Genomic DNA, 21,966 nt, shown 5'->3' with positions numbered 1-21,966 from the left:
GGATCACTTCATTTAAAGGGCTAGCATAATGCCAGTGTTGTGTCTAGAGTGTAGCTGTGTACAGGGGTTACAGACCAGTAGTACCAACATGAGAGTATTAAAGGCAAAGTCAAGGACAGAAGATAGATGATGGGAAAATGGGTTAAGGACATCCTCGGAGAGAGCTTGAATATAGTAGGATGTAATAGGCTTGAGCAAGGGGAATACATTTGAAGTCCATGAGCAAAACTGAGGTCCAAACTAACAGAAAAGAAGGCACAGGCCTAAGGTGGTTACATGAGTTTATCCTGCACAGTAATTAAATAAGTGTAAATCAATATAACAATGAAATATTGTAGTGCCAATAATTATTTAGAATAACTAAAACCTGTTTCAACAGAAGAATGAGAAAACAGGTCTAGTCACATACTGCTACTAGAAGTATAAATTGGTATAGCTTTTCAGGAGGCCTAACTGGCAAAATAAGTTAAAGTCCTTAAATATGTATAGCCTAAATTACTCTTTGATTCTACTTTCATGTCTTTACCCTACTGAAAAGCTACTTAAATTTACAACAGGAAGAACGTAAATGAATTGTGACCAATGCATACACTCTGTTACCAATATTCAAGTTAAAAACCATTCGGTAGTTGACCACCGAAATCCACATGTGTCTTTAGAGTCTTTCAACAACTATTATGTTAGTTGAGCTCTGTAGAAAGGAATCTTCTTTATTCATGAAGAACAGTCAACTCAGGCTTTACTGTAGAATAAAGGAGCCTGAACTCTGCATGAGTTCTTACACTGTGATGTAATGCCTCTCTGGAGTGTTGAGGGAGCAGTTGTGTTGCTTTATAATATTGTTATTGGCAAGCCCATTACTGCTGTGTAATAACAATACTGGAGTAATGCTGTTAGTTTCTTGATTTCTTAAATTGAGTGTAGAATTTAGAGTCATAACATTTAAATTATTCTTTAAATAAGAATTACATATGGTATTTATGCAGCTCATGAAGAAACAAAAACCAGTAAGACCTCTCAATTATCAAATTGGCAGATATTTTTACAACTTTATTGAGGTATAATCGGAAGTATAATAAGCTGCACAGAATGTCTACAGTTTGATCAATTTTGACATATGAACTGTTTTTACTTACAGCACTTCTGACACCAGATATATGAGGATTTTTTTCTCCCATACCAACCAGTTCTCCAATATTCCAGATACCGGTTGGATGTCGTACAGTTCAGCTCATTTCTGACACAACCCAGAAGTCACATAGACCCCCACAGATCAGGGCTCAGTCCTACAAGACAGCCCCACTCAGATGCCAGTCACAAGTTCCATGCCACCACCTCTGCTTCTCACCAGTTGGCTGTCAATTTAGGGAGTTCCCACAACCCCCTCCTTAAGTTGGATCATTCGCTAGAATGGTTCACAGAGCTTAGGCAGATGCTTTATGTACTATTCACTGTTTTTATTTATAAAGGATATAAAATGAACAGCCAGATGATACGGTGCATAGGGTGAGGTCCAAAAGGCTCTGGAGCACAGCAGTTGGCATTGGGGTGCACCACCCTCGCAGCATGTGAATATGTTAAAAACTCGGGTGCCCTCCAAGCTTCATCATTTAGGGGTTTAGTATGGAGGTTCCATTGCATAGGCAAGGTTGATTATATCAGCCAGTGGGCCATCTCTAGCTCCTCTCCACTCCCCAGAGGTCAGGGGGTGGGGCTGAAAGTACCTTTTTTCTTGTTTTGGTATTGGGTATTATTTAAAAATCTTCTCACTTATCCATACAGAAAGCAGAGGCAAAGATTGTTTAATAATAATATCCAATACCAAAATAGGAAAAAAAAGGCACTTTCATATTATTAATATAGGAGTGTGAAATTCTTACAGCTTTTTTGGAGTTGTATCAATTTGGAGCAAATTGTTAATGTCAAAAAAACCTAAAATGCATATTGTTTGAATAGCAGTTCTGCTTCTAACTTCAGGAAATGAATTTTCTTGTGAACAGGGATTTAAAAACAGAAATGTTCATTACTATGTTGTTTATAATTACAAAAATTGGGAAACAAGTTAGATGTCCAACAATATGGACTTGTTTAAGGAAATAATTCATGTAATGAAATATTATGCCTTAATATTAGTAGTAGAAGTATATTGTTTTATAAACAACAGGATCATATGGTATTCCTGTGTTTTAACATATTTTTTCAACTCAACGACAAAAAAGTTCATACGAGAAAAAGACTAAAAGCGTATCTTCAAAGCAAAATGTTAATAGTAGTTTCCTCTGATGAATGAGATTTGTCTGTATTTTTCTGATGTGTGTTTTCTTTTAATATTTTTATTGAAATTTTTTCCTGATTATAAAACTAACACAAAGGCATAAAATAATTTGAGCTAAATTATGAAAAAAACTGTCTTATGTTTTGATGCTATCAGGATAAAGTCTCTGGAGCTTGGCCCCTGCCTACCTCCACCTTAACCTTTTGCAGTTCCCACCTCTCTTTTCATGCCCTAGTGCTAAGGAACTGCCCAAGGTTTTCTGGCACACGCACTCTGCTGGTCCTACCTGCCTTGGTCTCTCTGCTTTCAGTTCTCTTCCTCCTTGGCTTTATTCTTCTATATTCTCCGCTGTCAGCGTCATGTCCAAGAAGCCTTTCCTGAGCTCCTAGTACTTCTTTCCCATTCCCACTGCTCTCTAGATCCATCTTTACTGAGGCGCCTACCATGTTATATTATCCCTTTCATTTTCCTCCCCCAACAGACTGAGCCTGACCGGAGGTCAGGACCGTATTGGTTAGCACAGTGCCTGGAACCTCTCAATAGGAGAGCTTAACTATGTGTGTGCGGGTGTATGTGTGACTGCACAATAGGAATAAAGATGTGATGGGATCAAACAACGTGGAGTTTGGAAGAGGTGTGAATATATCGGCATAACTGGAGCATGGGATCTTCATGACGAATTTTTTAAAAATTTTTTTAAGATTTTATTTGTCAGAGAGAAAGAGCACAGTCGGGGGAGCTGTAGCAGGTTCCCCGCTGAGCAAGGAACCTGATTCGGGAGTTGATCCCAGGACCCCGGGATCATGACCTGAGCCGAAGGCAGATGCTTAACCAACTGAGCCACACAAGCATCCCTTCATGAAGAATTTAGATGAAAGTAGAAATATAAGGAGGAGCCAGATGATTAAGGGCTTCATATTGTCATCCCAAGGAGTTTGGATTTAATAGTATAGTGATGGGAAGCCAGAAAAGACGTGAAAGTAAGAAAATGGCTAGCCTTAGCATTTTTCAAAGTGTTAGTTGTTATTAATGTTATGTAAAACACTAGGATATAGAATTGTTGAATCAGTATATTATACACTTGAAACCAATATGACACTGTATGTTAAGTATACTAGAATTAAAATTTTTTAAATTGGATAAAATAAATTTGTGAAGTCCTGGGTTAAACCAAGTTGAATAGATTTTTGTTCTGAACTTCTCAGTCTTTGCCACGCTAATGTGCATTTTTAATCCTCCAGAAGGTAAGGGTGTGTGTATGTGAGATCATTTGCATTATTTCCTAGGTTTATTTATCATGGAACACTTTTTTTTTTTTTTTTAAGATTTTATTTATTTATTCGACAGAGATAGAGACAGCCAGCGAGAGAGGGCATGGAACACTTTTATTTGGGGCTGTGTTATAGACATTTGGGTAAATGGACACCAGGGAGACTAGCATCAGTGAAACCTTTTTTAAAAGAGTTTATTTATTTGAGAGAGAGAGAGCACAAGCAGGAGGGGGTTGGTAGAGGAAGGAGCAGACTCCCCCCTGAGCAGGGAGCCCAATGCAGAGCTCCATCCCAGGACCCTGAGATCATAACTTGAGCTGAAGTTAGACGGCTAACCAACCGAGCCACCCAGGAGCCCAGCAATGAAATCTTTTAGTGATTGTTACAGTAGTCCAGGTGAGAAACATTGAAGCCTTGAATCAGAAAGTTAATGGTAGGGGAAAGGGAGGCAAGAGCATGAGAATTAAGTTGTGTCTGTCAGAGCACATTCTCCAACAGTGGTGATTTCTCAATAATTTTAAAAGATAGCATGATTTCAGAGTTGCTAATATCTGATCCAAAGACATTAGAACATGCAGTGTGAAATGCAGTTTGAAACACCTCTGAGACAAATGGTAGTCAAAGGAAAGGGCTTCTTTTTTATGTTTACAACCCCACCAACTGATAACAGAGCCCTAGGCTCACTCCTCTTGGTATCAGAACCTGCTCATAGTCTGTCTTGAACTCACACACTTGATGATGAAGGGACAAATTCTAGAGTGGATATGGTAACTGCTTAGGTATTGGAGAATCAAAGATGGTTGTCAGAAGTGTTGGTTGGACAACTGAGCAGATAGATGGTATCATAATGAGATGAGCAAGATAGGAGACAGTGCTAGTTTTGGGAAGAAGATACTCTATCACTTTTTGAAATGTTCATGAGTTAGAGTTGTCTGTGGGACACCCTTATGGGGAGAAGAGCACCTGTAGGCCATCAGGTATATGAGTTTGTACCTCAGATGATTTGGACTGATTCAGCCTTCATTTTACTTACTATTTCTAAATTACTGCATATGTTAGGGGTTTCATGTCTCTTTATGAGATGATAAATCATTAAATTGCAGGTTGAAGACCCAGCACATTCCTGATCTTTTTAAACTTCTGCTTTGGGAATATTGAAGCATGTTATTCACATCTAAATTGAGGCTGCAGTTGCCTCGGCACCTATAAGGAAGTTGCTTAATTGACAGTGTTTCTTACTGCTTTGTTACTAAACCAAGTGATTTTAACTTAAAATCATTAAGTTAATAATGCTATAACATGTTTCTGTTTTAATTATTTTAAAGGTAATTACAGTGTTCCTTCATTTTATTTATAGCTCCAAAAGGAATTCTTCATTTGTCTCCTGATGTTTATCAAGAGATGGAAGCCAGCCGCCACAAAGTAATCTCTGGCACTACTCTAGGCTATTTGTCACCCAAAGATATGAACCAACCCTCAAGCTCTTTCTTCAGTATATCTCCCACATCGAATAGTTCAGCTACAATTGCCAGGGAACTCCTAATGAATGGAACATCTCCTACAGCTGAAGCCATAGGTTTAAAAGGAAGTTCTCCTACTCCCCCTTGTTCTCCAGTACAACCTTCAAAACAACTGGAATATTTAGCAAGGATTCAAGGCTTTCAGGTATGAATTAAAAGCAAAAACAAAACAAGAAAACAAATTCATTAGCCCCAAATCCTTCATCTCTATCCATCAGAAAGCTCATCCTTGCCTGCTAGTGTGACCTATATGCCACTTACATTGTAAAGTATTAGGAACACAGAGGTCAGAAAAAAGAGAGCCATATGTACGTGCCTCATTTTCTTTTATTTTCATTCTATCCATTCATCTTTTGCTGCCTGGCTCTCCTCCATTTTCCTTCTTCCTCTTATTGTTATTATTTTTTTTTTTGAAATATTTTTAATTTTCTGTTCTCTCTTCCAGTTGGTCTTGGTTGGGTGCATTTAACTCCTCACTCTGTCTTCCACAAACAAAAATTCTGCCTTCATACATTTGCTATTAGTATTTAGCACTAAGTTCTCCCTCATTTACAATAAGGCTGAGTTTTTCAAATGATTTTACTTCATAGCAGTTTTGAAGTTGGCATTCTATTGCTAGTAATGATTCAGGTATACATTGAAGGTACAACATCCTAGAACTCTATTTTAATCTTAGGAGTTAATTAAACATGGTTTTAGAACAATAATGACATACTTTCTAGTTGTTTGAGACATAAAAACATGTATTTGTTGTAGTGGATCATGTTTTGAACTGTCTAGGGTGGCACCTGTCTCATGGTACTAACAGTTTTGTTTCACGGTCAGTCTGACTCTAGCTCACAGCTCACTGAACTTGTGTATATGAATTTGGGGATGGAAACTTTTTTCCCCTATTTATTCTTTGTTCCCTTAAAAAAAAAAAAACAAAAAAACCCCACCCAACAGTCCTTTCTGGATAGAGCTTTTAAAAGAATTGTTAACTCTAGGAAGAGGAAATACCTGTGTTCGGATTTCTTAGTTGCCTTGAAAATCACGTACTGAACTGTAATCGCTGACCGGACTGGATGAACAGCCGCGTGCTCATGTGTAGAAAGAGTGTACTGCACCCTCAGATTTCACTGTTTTCATCCCCTTTTCCATCTTAGTCTTATTCCTTAAGACCAAAAACTGTAATTTCCTTTAGAAATGCTCTAGAAGCTTTGTATTGTGTAGAATGATCATGTATTTATAAATATTTTACAAGTTTAGATATAAAATCAGAAAGAAGATCATGTGTTTTGGCAGGTATTTTGCATGTTTTTTTTGTTTGCCTTCACAGAAACCCGATTCTTTCAAATCTATTGCCAGGTAATCGTTAGTGTTTTTAATTAGACTATTAACATGAAATTGAAGAAGCTGTTACCAATTATTGGCTCTGTCATCTGAAATTTTAAACACGTAATTTAAAGTTAAAATTTTAGAATTTGTTTTTGTTGTTTACCTTAAGAATGACAATAAATCACTGTTTAAAAGACCTCGATTCATACAGTTAAAGTACTGGAAAAAAGCTAATAATTTAGTTCTATAATCTGCACACAATGAACTAGAAATAAACTGTGATGAAAAGAAATTCACTGCTTACTTACAAATCTAGTTACTTAGAAATGTCTGAGAGTAACACTGCATTTTTATAGAAACAAAGCACAAAATACATTCAAGCTCTGAATTGATTTTTTTGCTTGGAGATGTTATTATGGTAGATGTGATTTTGCTGCCAGAGGAGCTACTTAACTTTTTAAATTTGTATTTATTTGTTATTTCTTGGTGTTGATAACAATTATAATTTTATAATTACTTTAGTCAAAATGTAGAGTCTGTTTCCCCCATTATTGGGCTGACTGCTCAGACCTCTTTTTAAAGCTTGTGCTAAGATAATATGCTCTTATTTATGGACAAGTTAAACATTTCCAAATTTGTGTACTGTGATTTTTACATACTAATGAATATAAACAGATGGTTTTAAAACATTACTTTGCTGCTTTGGGGGGGAATGAGCTTGGTATTGATGTGAAATACTGTGTCACTGGTAGATCGCAAACTGCAGCTGAGCAGTGAACAGAAGCTTTGTGGGAAATGGCTTAGTGTCCTATCAGGCACAGAGCATATCTTCATAATGTCACAGTAAAAGGTTCTTTGTAGTTAAGAGTTTTAAAGCCTATTTCTTTATAGGTAACTTTCTCAGGTATCTTTACCTGGTAGAAAAACATGTAGACTGTTTCTCTTTTCTGAAATGTTTCAGTTAGACTGTAGTTTAGAAATTATAGGGCCAGCTTGTTACGGATTACATGCTATTCTGTTATTTTTATTTCTGGAATTTAAAAACAATAAATTCTTTTTCTGTGTTTCTAGGTTAGTACTTTTTTTATTTTGTTATTGTACACTGAATAGATATTATTGCTTATTGAATATTGTATAAACCCTTCTTTGGCCTTCCTTGCCCATTGAAATTTGACATAAGCCTATCCGAGCCATTGTATGTGACAGCTATATTGTATTACAAAGTAAAAATATATTAGTGTACTGAAAGCTAAGTTGTTTTAACTTTTAAATTTTTTTCATTACCCAATCTTTAATTGAAATTTATAAATTACAGAAAGCTTATTTGCTCACTAGAATGTAGGTATTAAGCTCACATCCTTTGCTTAAATCTACAAAATAATTAAAATTATTATACAATTAAAGTTATTAATAAAGCTGACTTCACAGAGCAGAATGTGACTGCACACTTGCACATTCTTGGTAATTCTTTCCTCGTTGCTTGGGCTCACCTAAAGTTTTTATCTTATTTTAGATGCAAGCTTTTGGATCCCTGTCATAAATGAATATGTGTCTCTTTGAAGTTTTATTGAGTGCATTTTAACTATCCTTTTTTAGAACCTGAATGTTCTTATTGTTTTATTATTTTTTAGAAAGAGAAGTTTTATGTCAGCAGTTCTGTGAGCCTTAGATTTTGTCCAGCCCTGTCATATGCTTCTATAACTTCAGCACTTTTCACAAAAACTCATTTGAATTGTAGTTATACCAACGTGTTTCAAGGTTCTTTGTTATGTACCTTGATACTCTTTAATTACAATGCCAAAACTATGCAGCTTTTTAAAGACAATTATTATGGCAGAGACATTCTTGAAATGCTGTACATTTGAACCAAAGTGGAAGACTTTGTTTTGTTGTGTTATAATTTACATTATTCTAAGTTTTAATATCATTAATATGCTTTACCATACTAATGACACTAAAAATTTAGATTTGTATAATTAGATAGAGGCAGTTCCTTTGTCATTTAGTTCTTGCACCAGTTCTAGTGTATGTGTAGGGGTGGGTTGGTTCCCACACAGCACCAAGTAATTCTCTGAACACCAGCAGGGTGTCTGAGACTTCAACTCAGTTCTGATACTGTCTCCATGGAGACAGCATCAGATCCCACAGGTCATGGGTTCAGTCCTGCGAGACTCCACCTCCCGCCAACTATCAGAAATCAGTCAAGCCCAGGTTGCTATCTGTACTTTTGACTGACCAGCTATAAATCAGAGGTTCCCCCAGCCTCCTCCTCAGGTTCAATTAATTTGCTAGAGCAACTCACAGGACTCAGAGAATTGTACTTACTAAATCATCAGTTTATTGTGAAAGGATATAAGTCAGTAGAGCTGGATGGAAGAGATGTCTAGGGCAAAGTATGTGGCTGGGGCACAGAGCTTCTATGCCTTCTCCTGGTGTACCACTTTCCCAGCATCTCCATATGTTCACCAACCCAGAAGCTCTCAGAACCCTGTCGTTTTGGGCTTTTATGGAGGCCTCATTATACAGTCATGATAGATTAAATCATTGACCATTGGCAACTGAAGTTCCAACTCCCTCATCAATTTTTGGCTCCAGTGGCAATCAGCTCCCATCCATAGATGCTTTCAAAAATCACCTCCTTAACATACAACTCTGTCACTTTCAATACTTAGGGAGTTCCAAGGGTTTGAGGAGCTAGTGTCAGAAAAAAGGGTTGAAGACCAAATATATATTTCCTGCAAATCATAATATCACACTTTATTTAAATGAGTCATTAGAAAAGTAATTTGATTGGGGGGCGCCTGGGTGGCACAGCGGTTAAGCGTCTGCCTTCGGCTCAGGGCGTGATCCCGGCATTATGGGATCGAGCCCAACATCAGGCTCCTCCGCTATGAGCCTGCTTCTTCCTCTCCCACTCCCCCTGCTTGTGTTCCCTCTCTAGCTGGCTGTCTCTATCTCTGTCGAATAAATAAATAAAATCTTTAAAAAAAAAAAAAAGAAAAGTAATTTGATTGGAAATGAAAATGAATTCTTTTGGCAAATTATCCTTTCTAGACAAATTTAATTTCAGTTTGCTATTCTGTGTCCCTTTCTATGATCATCCTACATTGAACAGTGTTGATTTTGAAACCTTCAGAGTAAAATATTATAAATGAGGGTTTTTTTTTTCCCATATGAAGAATATAAAGAAACAGTTGTTGTCTTAGTGAAACCATAATTAGTTTATTTTTCAAAATCAAAGCGTGTTTCATGGAGGAGCTTTTTATTATTGTGTTTTAGATATTAGTGCCATTTCCAGCAAGGTGAAAATGTCAGTAGAAAGCACTGAAATATCTACTTAAATTAAAAACTTTCTTTTCAAATATAATTCAAACAATACATTTCAACAGATATGTCTCCTTTTGTGACGTTTAATATGATTATAGCAGGCTTCTCTTATAGTTATAAGCTTCTTTTAAATATTTGTTTAACATATATGGCATATAACAGTTTAACAATATGACCTTAATATAGATTACATTGAGAATATAGTACGGAAGGTAGCTGGCCAATCTGAGAATCAACCTTTTTTCTTTCCCTTTTTTACATTTCCCTGTACCTCATTTTTTATAATCCAAATATTTATCATCAAAGTGGCTATTTGCCCCCCCCTTTTTTTTTTGAAGAATGAGGGATTCATTTTTTTTCAAAGAGCAATGTAAATTAAACTTTGTAAGTTTCTAAAAGCAGAATATGGAGAAAGAAATCATGCATATACATATACTCTCCCACTTAGAAATTTTCTTCCCCAATTTTAAATTTATCCTTGAAACATATCACTATGTCACTTCTGAGCCCAAATTCTGCTCAGATGTGCACTCACTCTTGAAAAATCCCTCTTGAATTTGGCCTTTACTACTTTCTAAAACCTTGGAGAGCTTGGTTTGGTATTTGAACTTTCCCCAAGGCTTGGTCTTACTACAGTGACCCTAAACTCAGGTTTGTTCTTCAGATGGGCAACCCAAGTTCGTGCAAACTGACTTATTATATTGTTATCATTATATTTGACATACTTTGCCAAACTCCCAAAGGTAAGCAGACTACATGTAACATAACTGGGCTTCTATAAAAACCAGTGGAATTACCAACTCATATTGCTGAAATTTCCAACTCTATAGAGAAAAATTCTCATTGGAAGAAAGAAATCCTGATGCATATAAACATATACTGTGATGAGTAACAATAATACAGGTAAGAATCAAGCAAGTCTTGAGTAAAATAGTCCATTATTACTGCATGAACTGTTCAGGACTAACTTCACCCTAAATCATTGCAGAGTATAGCCTGGAACTCAGAAGGACATAGACATTCATCTTAATCCTTAATGTACCAGCACACACATAGTAAGACACATAAGATATTTCAAAGAAAAAGTAATATACAAACACAGAAAGAGCCTTTCCTACCACAGTGACTTTGATGTGGCTCTAAAATGAGCCACTGTGGTACAGAAAAAAAATGGCTGTCATTATGTGTCTTTCCCCAAGTAGAAATATCTGTAGCTTTCTCTGCTTGCATCAGAAGAGATTTCAGCTCTGCATAAGAATTCTACTTGGAATCATTTGAAAATGAAGTCTTTGAAGAAAAAGAAATGATTTTTCATCTAAAAGTGAACTACATTTCCTTTTGCTACAAGAGGTTGGCAATGATATGATTTTTACTTAGTGACCTAAGATTGATTTTAGTACCCATCAAGCCTCTTCATGTCCGGCTAGTAGTAATATACCAATGCTCATTCTAAGTCATGTTAGAATGATCTATTTCCCTCTCTCCGGCATTCAGCTATGTCTAAGATTTTTTTTTCATTAGTGACAGTGGTTAAAATTTCATGTGTATTCTCTCCTCATCCAGGACAATTCTTGAGAGAGAGAGAACAGTATGTGGAATTACTGCACAGAAAGGATTTCTACACACTGAAAAATTAACATAGCAGGGTCATGCTTTATATCAGAAATGCATGGGTAAACAAGGAAATGAAAATGACATTCATTGACTCATTATATATTAGATAGTGATGTAGGTATTATGTACATTATCTTAAGACACAAGCAGAAATGCCCAGCACATTTTTGCTTTTTTGCTACAGATCTTTATTTTATTTTAAAACAAACTATTGTATAGTGTTTGAAGATTGATCCCTGTAAGTAGGACTGTAAGTAGGAGTAGGTGATGGTCCATGGTCTTCTAGATATTGTTTTGGTTTAGTCATAGATTTCATTAATAAATTTATTTAAGCCCTCATAAACAAGTCTTATTTAAGAATTCTGACTGTCTTGAGCTGGAAGGAACTGTGGATTTTATTCTGACATAAAATTTTATTATGTAAATACACATTTGAGGGACTACACAAGTAAAAACATCCTATTAGTAATATAGTTTACCCATTTCCCCGTGCAGAATTAATAGTTAATTTTAAACCCTGACAGATCTTAGGTCTGAAAAGTTCTGCTATCTTAACATGGTCACATCAAAAGGCAGCTTTGACTGTCAGAGATAAGGGATATTTGAAAAACTTTCAACATGTTTTTATCTATATTACTGTCATTTTTTTTAAGTATAAGAAAAGTCCAGAATCAGGTCCTATATGGGACATTTGAGGAAACAATGACTACTGTTTGAAGATGACATGGTGACAGCTTGAATACATCTTACTAAGAGAAAAATAGATACTATATTATGGACGGTCTTCAATAATTACAGTATATAAAAGAATTAGATGGATATGAAGTTAAGTGGGCTGGAGATGTGAGGCCATTGAATACTGGAATTGATTTAACTGAAGGACAGGAAGTGGAGTATCTGCGTATTCCCTCTGGGCCAGCACTCATAAGTACCTGCACATGCTAGGTGGTGTGCCAAGCACTGGGCACAGGAGGAGCTGTGATCAAGTTGGGGACAGACAGGTAAATAAAACCAATATGTGAAAGGTTGGCCAACACCATAAATTAGTCCCATCTCCAGGGGTGTTTGAACATTACAGAACAGTTTGATAAAAAAACAAAGATTTATAGCATGCTGCATGAAATAATGCATGTAATTCTGCCCCCATAATAAAGGTAACCTGGTAAGTGTTCACTTGAGCTGTGGTTAGCCACGTCAAGAATCACAAATAGGAAGGAGCAGCTCTGACTGAAGGAATTAGGGAAGAATGTATAGCAGATGGGACATTTGAAGTAAGTTTTAAAGAGCACATAGAATTTTGAGGTGAATAAGAATTGCAGGCAGAAGGTGAGCACCAAAGACATAAAAGGACATGGTATTTCAGAAAATGTTTAGAGTCAAAGTGGCAGTGGCTTGCAGGGAGACTGAGAAGCTATGTGTTGCTGGGAGTTTGGATTTTAGCCGTTAGAGACCATGGAGTTATTTTTAAAAGGGTAGTGACATTGGTTTTGTATTTTAGAAAGATAATTGTGTCAGCGATACAAAGCATGAGCTAGACAAAAAAGAAACAAGATTGGTAGCAAAAAAGACTAATTAGAATGGTTTTGAATGAATCCAGGAGAGAAGTAACGATTGAATTAGGGCCAAGCTGGTGGGTATAGAGGAGTGGGGCTGAGGTACACTTGTCCAAGGTACAACTGAGAGAATTGAATGATCTCTTGTGCTGGTCTTTACGGGGATGCTTTCACTAGCCTGTTCCAGGTGGAAGCAAGATTCACATAAGTTGAAGAGTAAGTAGAGACTATTTGAGGATATAGAGACTATTTTTTCAAGAATTTGTGAGTGAAATAAAGTAGGATAATACGAATGTGACGTGTTTTAGGCAAGGTTTTATGTTTAGTATTGGTAGGTAACTTAGAGGAAGTTGATGGGTTCCATTTTAAACACGTGGAAGTTGAGTTGCCTGCAATAAAGTTGTGCAGTAGGCAGTTCTAAGTGCATCTGGTGATCAGCAAGAAAGGATAGGACACACAGTCATCTTTATATAGATGTAGTTGAAGCCTAGAAGTAGTTAAGTTTATGGGGCACCTGGGTGGCTCAGTCTGTGAGGCGTCTGCCTTCAGCTCAAGTCATGATCTTGGGGTCCTGGGATCGAGCCGCATGTCAGGTTCCCCGCTCAGCAGTGAGTCTACTTCTCCCTCTGCCCCTTCCCCTGCTCATGCTTTCTCTCTCTTAAAAATCTTAAAAAAAAAAAAAGTTAAGTTTGACCAGGGAAAATGAGTAATAGCCTAGGAATTCCCTATGAATATTAACAATGTAAAGGCTTCATTTATCCATTAATTCAACTGAAATATATTGAGCACTTGCCATGGGCCAGGTATACTTCTTGGTGTAGCATAAGTGACAGTCCAGGTTTCTGCCTTCACTTAGCTAACATAAAAATGGGTGTGTGGGGTGGAATGTGGAGTAGGGAAAGGGGACATCCAAACACATATGATAAATTCAAATGGTGTTAATATCCTAAGGTAATAGTTGCTAGGAAATTAATTGTGAGATTAGTTATGATTATTTATGAGAAATACATGCAAGAGACTTCATGTCTCCAACTGTTGTGTCGAAGATAGCTGTATCTTTTTAATGTTTTAATCAACCTTATTGAGCTATAATGACATATAGTAAAACACAACCATTTTATTATACGGTTTGGAAAAATGTGTGCAACCATGTGACTGCCACCACAATCAAGATGAGGATATTTCTGTTGCTATAAAAGTTTCCTGGTCCCTCTTTGCAGTTTGTTTTCCCCAACTTCCCATGGCTCTAGGTAACCAGGATATCCTCTTGTCACTAAAGATTAGCTTTGCCTTTTCAGGAATTTTGTAAAAATGGAACCATACAGTATGCACAGTTTTGCATCTGGTTTCTTTCACTCACTATAGTGATTTGGAGATTCTTCCATGTTGTATATATCAGTAGGGTTTTTTGTTTGTTTTGTTTTTGTTGTTGTTTTTTATTAAGTACTAGTCCACTATATGGATATATACCACAAACTGTTTCTCAGTTTATGTGTTGATGGACATTTGAATTGTTTTCAGTTTGGTGCTATTATGAATAAAGCTGTTTATGAATATTCATGTATAAGATTTTATGCAGACATCTTTCTAATTCTCTTGGAAAAATTCCTTGGAGTAAATTTGCTGGGTCACATGGTAAGTGTACGTACAAATTTATAAGAAACTATCAGATTTTTTTTTCAATATGCTGTAACATACTATATTCCTACTAGCAATGTATGAGGGTTCCATACATTGATATGATCAGTCTTATTCAAATAAGAATACAGTGGTATTTCATTTATATTTTAATTTGTATTTCACTAATGACCCATATGATGAGCTTCCTTCCATGTGCTTATTAGCCAATTATAGATCTTTGTGAAATGTCCACATCTTTGTCAAGTTTCTAATTGAGATTTTTTTTTCTTATAGAATTTTAAGAGTCCTTTTTATATCTGGGTGTAAGTCCTTTGTGTTGCAAATATTATCTCCCTCCCAGGATGATCTTGACATATTCAGTTTCATCTGTAAAGAGCCTATTTCCAAATAAGGTCACAAGCAAAAGTATGTAGAGGTTAGGACTTGGACATATCTTTTGGGGCTGTTGTTGAACTCACTGTATATTTATTGCTTTCATCAAATTTGGGAAATTTGGGGCCATATTTACTTTGAGTAAATATTTTGCCCCCTTTCTCTCTTTTCTTCCTCTGGGACTCCCTTTACATATTTTTTTAATATTATCCACAGATTCCTGAGCCTTTATTCATAAAAAAATTTTTTTCTCTGAACTTTAAATTGTATTATTTCTATTGATCTATAAGTTTACCGTGTGTCTTCTTCATCCAGTGAATTTTTTTTTAAACTTTGGATATTGTGTTTTTATTTCTTGAATTTCTATAAGGTTCTTTTTGAAGTTTTGGTTTCTCTGCTGAGATTTCCTATCCATTCATGCATTATGCATGTATTTTCCTTTATATCCTTGAGAAGAGTTAAAATAGGTGCTTTAAACAGCTTCTCTGCTGATTTCAACATCAGATATATTGGATTTGGTCTCTATTGATTGCCTTTTCACTGGAGTATGAATCACCTTTTCCTATTGATTCCAGGTCAAATAATTTTGGATTGAATCCTGCCTATTATCAAGAATACACTATAGAGATTCTGGATTCTGTTATATTCCTCTGCATAGTTTTGAATTTTGTTTTCTGAAGCAGTTAATCTAGCTGGACTCAAAGTACAGACTTTGTCTCTCATCTTAAACTTTCTATTCTCTTGGCTTCTGGGAGAGCAGTCTCTTCTGGTTCTCTATCAACTTTTTTGTCAACTGCTAAAAAGAAGAACCTAATAGAATTTATTGGTTCCTGCTCCCTATTAGAAGTAATTTCAGTGGAAATTTTTGTAATGACATTACAGATAGAGAAGAAAGTTCAGGTAGTAATAGTAATATTGTCCTAGAGTAAAAATAAAAATAGCTGAAAGATAATCTGTTCTACGTAGTGTTTGCTACTGCAGCCTAAGCAGCACCTTCCTTCTTAGCTTTTGGAAATCAGGTGGCATTTATTGATATTTCTTGGTTCAAGTTTCTTGGTCCCCATTGCTAGGATTCCCATGACTAAGCCTCTATTACAATTTTTTTTTCTCTCTAAATCTCTAACTTAAGGAGGAACCTTTAACTTCTCTTTGTCATGATGCTTTGGATATTACAATTTTCTAGGCTTTTATGCCAGAAACTTTTTTTCCTGCATCCTTTTTCCTTACTATGTCAGAGGTAGAAAGTACCACATTGCACAGTGACTTTATTTTTCTAATGAAAAGAAAATTTAATCTCCACTGATTCTCTTTTCTTGTGTTTGAAGATTCTTTTAATATAAAACTCTGATATGCACAGAAAAAACTTGTTTATCTGTTATCTACTCTAATGGTGCTTGACCTCTTTCAAATCTCCTTTATTCTGAAGCACTAAAGGTTTTCTTTTATAGTGGACTTTATTTTTATTTTTTTTTAAAGATTTTTATTTATTTATTCGACAGAGATAGAGACAGCCAGCGAGAGAGGGAACACAAGCAGGGGGGAGTGGGAGGAAGAAGCAGGCTCACAGCGGAGGAGCCTGACGTGGGGCTCGATCCCATAACGCCGGAATCACGCCCTGAGCCGAAGGCAGACGCTTAACCACTCTGCCACCCAGGCGCCCCTTCTTTTATAGTGGACTTTAAAAAATAATTTTAAACTTAGAGAAAGGTAGAAAGTACAGAGCTTAATGTTAACAATTATACAACCATAGTATAATTGTCAACACCAGGAAATTAATGATGATGTAATCTTAATAAAATTTTTCCAGTTTTTCCTACTAATGTCTTCTTTCTGGCCCAGGGTCCAGTCTAGGATCCAACAGTGCATTTAGTTGGGATGTCTCTTAAATCTCTTCCAATCAATTAACAGTTCTTTAGTCTTTCATGATCTTAATGCTTGTGAATAATATGATTACGTATTTTGTAGAATATTCTTGAATTTGGGTTTTTCTAATGTTTTCTCATGATTGAGGTTGTTCATTTTTGGTAAGAATATCACAGAATCAATGCTGTACCATTCTCAGTCCCCTAAATGTTTGTAATACAATTATCTTAAATATCTCCTTTACATACATTAAGAACCATATCAGTCTTACAATTTTTGTTTCTGATGTCCAACATAATTTAGAAAAGCCAAGAAGAGGAGGAAAGTCTACTGTATATTTATCAACGTTTTTACTCCTTTCTGTGTTTTTTCTTCCTTTCCAGTTGAGTTCAGGATCCCTACTTTTATCATTTTCTTTCTGTCTCAAGACCTTACATTAGCCATTCTTTTGGAGTAGCTAGGCTGGCAATTTATACTCAGTTTCTACTCATTTGAGAATGTTTTGGGTTCCGCTTTATTCCTTAAGGATAATTTTGCTCAGTATAAAATTCTGGGTTGACAGTTCTTTCAGCACTTCAAAAATATTGTGCCAGTTCCTTATGGCTCCATGGTTTCTGCTGAGACACTGCTGTCGGATTGTTTCATCTCTGTAGGTCAGGAGTTGTTTCTCTCTTACTGCTTGCTTCTAAGTTTATTCTTTATCTTTAATTTTCAGAAGTTTGATTATGTTGTGTCTTTGTGTTTATTCTGTTTGGGATTTGACCAGCTTCTAGAAACTGTAGGCTTATATCTTTTACCAGAATTTAGTACATTTTAAGCCATTATTTCTTCAAATTCTTTTTAGCCCCAATCACTGTCTCTTCTCCTCCTGGGATTCTGATGACACAAATATTAGATCTTTTGTTATGGTCCTGGAAATCTCTGAGGCTCTGTTCATTTTTCTCAGTCTGTTTTCTCTCTGTTGTCCAGATTGGGGAATTTCTATGTTTCTATCTACAAGTTTACCAAGTCTTTTCTCTGTTTTCTCTACTTAGTTTTTAATTTTGGTTATTTTATTTTTCAGTTATAAAATTTCTGTTTGATTCTTCTTATACCGTCTGTTTCTTTGGTGAGACTACATTTTTTTAATTTGTTTCAAGTGTGTGTGTAATTGCTTTTTAAAGCATTTTTATAATGGCTACTTTAAAACTCTTGTCAGATGAATCCAACATCTACATCATCTTGGTGTTGGCATCTCATGATTGTGTATTCTCATTCAAGTTGAGATTATCCTGGTTCTTGGTATAATGAATGATTTTCTATTGAATCTGGACATTTCAGGTATAATAAATCTCTGTCTCTTATTTAAGTCTTCTATTTTAGTAAGCCCCCTCTGACATTGTGCCAGCTAGGGATCTTGGAGTGCCACCTTGTTACTTGTTATGGATAGAAGTTCACTATGGGTAGAGTTCTGTTGACACTCTGGTGGGAGGAGGGGGACATGTTATAGCTGCAAAGTGGTGAAAGTCCTGACCCTTCACTATGCCGCTTCTGAGACCTCCCCAGTGGGAAGGTATAGCGTGCCTCATTATCACCAGATAGAGACAAAAGCCTAGGAATCCAGTTGAGATAAAAGTTATGACTCCCCTTCAGCCTTCTCGGTCACCACCCTAGTTGGGGAATTGGGTCACCTCATTCATCTAGCAAGGGTAGAAGTCTGGCCTTTGGTGATGGGTGTGGGGATGGGTCTGCCATATTTTCCATGGTGTTTGGTTGGAATAGGGCAGTTATTGTCTAAATGTTTTTTGTCTTGCTAATTTATTCCTTTTCTGGCCCTTGGATAGAGAGGGCAGATTTTCTTGGGGCTTTATTGTTACTGTTGTTATTATTATTTTCTATATCCGTTGTCATTTCCCTGTTGCCAGCTTCTCTAGCACATAGTCCAGGAAGCATAAGGCAAAGAGAAAACTGAGGGATACACCATTCTGTTGTTTCTTGAGTCTTGAAATCCCTAGCTTGGATTCTTCTTCCTTCTCTCCTGCTTTCTGAGTCCTTTTACATTTCTTTTATGTATAATATCCAGAGTTTTTACTTAGACTCAGCAGGAAGAATAGGGAAAAGTAAATGTTTCATCTTGTCTGGAAGTAGAAGTCACAATGGTCTTTGCATCATGAATGTAATTATATTTGAAAAGCAAATATAGTATGTTTCTAAAATCTGTAAATTCTGAGTAGAAAGCAACACATTCCAATATTTTTTATTAAAAAAATGCTATTATAAATTAAACTGACATATAATGAAAAGATTTGTAAGGTCTTGTCTTTGAAGTTTAAAGTGATAATCAACACAACACAATACAATAGAATTCTAATACATGAAAATTAGAGTTGGTTGGCCCTAGTGGGAGAAGACTGTTAGTTTTCTTTGGTGGTGTACTAATTGCCTAAATGAACTGTAATTTTCCTTTGACCTTGGAAAAAGTTTTTCTTATTAAAAAGCTACTTTGTTTTAAGCCCTATAGATTTTAACTTGTCTTGTTATAAATATGTAAATGGTTATAAGTGGGTATGTCAAAACATGAGTGCACATTATAAAAGATAGAAGCTTCTTTTCTGGTAGCTATGAAATTGACTGTTAAAAATCACCTAGTGCTTTTTTTTTTTATGGAAATGTCAAACTAAAATAACTATATATGTGTGTGTATAATTTACTTTCTAATTAATTGGCTTCCTCCTTAGACCTCCACTGGCATAGTGAGTAGAAACTGAAAAGCAAAGAAAAAAGACTTAGGATTTTTGTTGTATACACACTCATCCCTTGAAGTAAGAATGCAGTTATCCCCTTGACAATATTGATAACACATCTGTTGTTGCATTTGCTAGGCAATTTTTATCCGTGACTTACACTAAAAATAAATCTATATATCTCTGCTAGATTTTGTATGCCAAATACAGGCATGTAATTTTCAAAGCTTATCCTAAGCATAGAATTTCTGAAAGAGAGAAAAGATAATTATAAGTTTAGTCGCAGTCTTTATAATGTGATGTCATTCATTCACTTAGAGCCATTAATGTGACAAGCATATTGCATACAGAATGAAAGAGATTACTCCAACAGCTTGAAACACAGGTACATGACTGAACATGTTAAATATATGTTTACATTTTAGTTACAAAGGAGTTGATTTTAGTTATGAAAGGGATCAGGAAAAACTTTAGAGAAAGTCAGTGACAGACATTATCCTAATGTAATATTACTCTTAATAATTATATGTCTTGTCGTGTCTTTTATTACATTATTATATGTGTTACAATAGTAATAAGAAGAATATCTAATGTATTTATTTTAATGCTAATCGTGAGCCAGGCATTGTTCTAAGTGCTTTTCATAGAGAAACTCACTTTATTTATTACATATAAATTAATTCATGAGTTGAATATAGAACTAACATAATGTAGCTTTTAACTGGTGACCACAGTTGACCCAAATAAGTAAGATGATGTACATGTCATCGAGTGATCTAAAAAAGCAGTTAATGTTTAATACAGATTTAAGCTATTTATTAGGGCAATATTTATTAAATTATACCATTTCATATTTTGCCAAGAAAATGCTATTTTGTGTGTTTATAAAGATACAAGTCTTCCATATAGCTAGTATGCAGACTGCAGAAGTCAAGCATGTTTTGACATGCTTATTCTAAGTTCCAGTGTTACACCTGTCAACTCTTTAGCTCCTTGCTGCCTTTTCTTCTCTGTGCAGAGCTTTCATGCAGTAGCTAGAATGGGATTTCCACCTGCTCCTGTGCAGTAGACCCCACCGTTAATGAGCCTGAGATGCGCTAATCAAACATGTTTTCTTGATACAGTGATTGTGTTAGGTATCACATGTGAATGTACAAGCGTTTATCTTTCCTTAGTGGTCTAAAGAGCAGCTTTCTTTAAACACGGGTCTTTTTCACACCCTCCTCATTTTTGTCCCACAGAGGATGACCATTAAAAACATCTGACAGACAAGCAGTTAACCAGTTTCCTGCTGAGATTTAGTAAAATATTTAGTAGTCCTGCAACATCAAGGAACTTCAGCCCTGCAGGAAATGGTTTGATTCAACCTTTTTTGGAGGTAGGAGATAGGGAATTTACGTTTTCATTTGGATGCCCCCTCATATTTTCAAATGGGCATGAAAAAATTCACATATATAGCTTTTGGTATAAATTAGTGTAAGGCTTGTAGTATTTTTCTTTATTTCTCAAGTTATATGAACAACTGAAGTGATGTGTGTCTTCCCTTCAGGAAAAAGAAATCTCTAGACTGGCAAAATCAGTATTAGAATGGACAGTTATAGTATCTCATCTGGGCTTATGTGATTACAAGTCAAAACTAGAAAACTTATTTTAAAATAAAAATTATTATAGATTGTGAATTTCAAAGACAGCCACATTGTTTAATTTACATATGTTGACATTTTTGGTCCATCTTCTAATGGAATAATTTTTGTAAATTCGTAAGACAGAAACAAAATGTCAATTTACAGTAGTTGATAGTGTTATAAATCCAAAACAAGTGCTGTAACATTGTAAAAATCAAGATCAGTTGCTAACATTTTAGAGTACCAAAGATAGCAAAATGATATGATTTATAAACAATTAATCTTAAAGTACACATAGGAGATGACTTTTGTAACCTTCTAAAATTATCTTTATTCATTTTTCTTTAATCAAAATCAAGGTCCTGTGACATCGCATAGTGGAATTTTTAAGGCCACATTTGTAGAAATGCACTGCTCTGTTTTAACAGAAAGATGTTGCTCTGTCATTCTGAAGATTTGTGCATTACAAGATGTAGTGGGATTTTATTACCCTAATTATTTCAGGCTAGTGATCCTAAGAATTCAATGCTGATGCTTTAAATCATAGAAAGCATTTTTCTGTGTAGAAGGATGAATTTCAAAATGTCACTTGCACAGTATCATTTTTTTTGACATTCACAGTTTTATGAACTCTAATGTTGTTATGTCCAAGAAGAAAACACAAAACTGATGAGAGCCATATCAAACTTGTTTTTACAAGTGACTGATGGAGTGATGTGTAAGGTGTGACTTAAGGCCTCTTATCTGTAGATTATTACTTTTTGTTTAATTTGGAATTGTGTCCTCAATCAGTAGTTCCCTATATTTTTCACATAATTTGATGTGGCAGTCTCAGTGTAGTGGAAGATATAAACATGGAATGATT

The 21,966-nt window shown here is 35.5% G+C and overlaps 1 protein-coding gene across 4 annotated transcripts in view; it reads left to right on the top strand.

Annotated features, from left to right (window-relative positions):
* The window catches only part of STAU2 (staufen double-stranded RNA binding protein 2), a 308,534-nt gene that overhangs the window by 184,593 nt on the left and 101,975 nt on the right, over nt 1–21,966 (top strand). For all 4 annotated transcript variants that reach the window (XM_019807357.2, XM_034668202.1, XM_034668204.1 and 1 more), the window contains one exon: nt 4,904–5,211. In XM_019807357.2, the coding sequence (XP_019662916.2) occupies nt 4,904–5,211 (308 nt within the window). The remainder of the gene's footprint in view (nt 1–4,903; nt 5,212–21,966) is intronic.

This window comes from Ailuropoda melanoleuca, chromosome 9, assembly GCF_002007445.2.
Source record: "Ailuropoda melanoleuca isolate Jingjing chromosome 9, ASM200744v2, whole genome shotgun sequence".
In the NCBI taxonomy this organism is placed as follows: domain Eukaryota; kingdom Metazoa; phylum Chordata; class Mammalia; order Carnivora; family Ursidae; genus Ailuropoda; species Ailuropoda melanoleuca.
The sequence above is the reverse complement of the archived record's forward strand: the minus strand, read 5'-3'. Positions and strand labels throughout refer to the sequence as shown.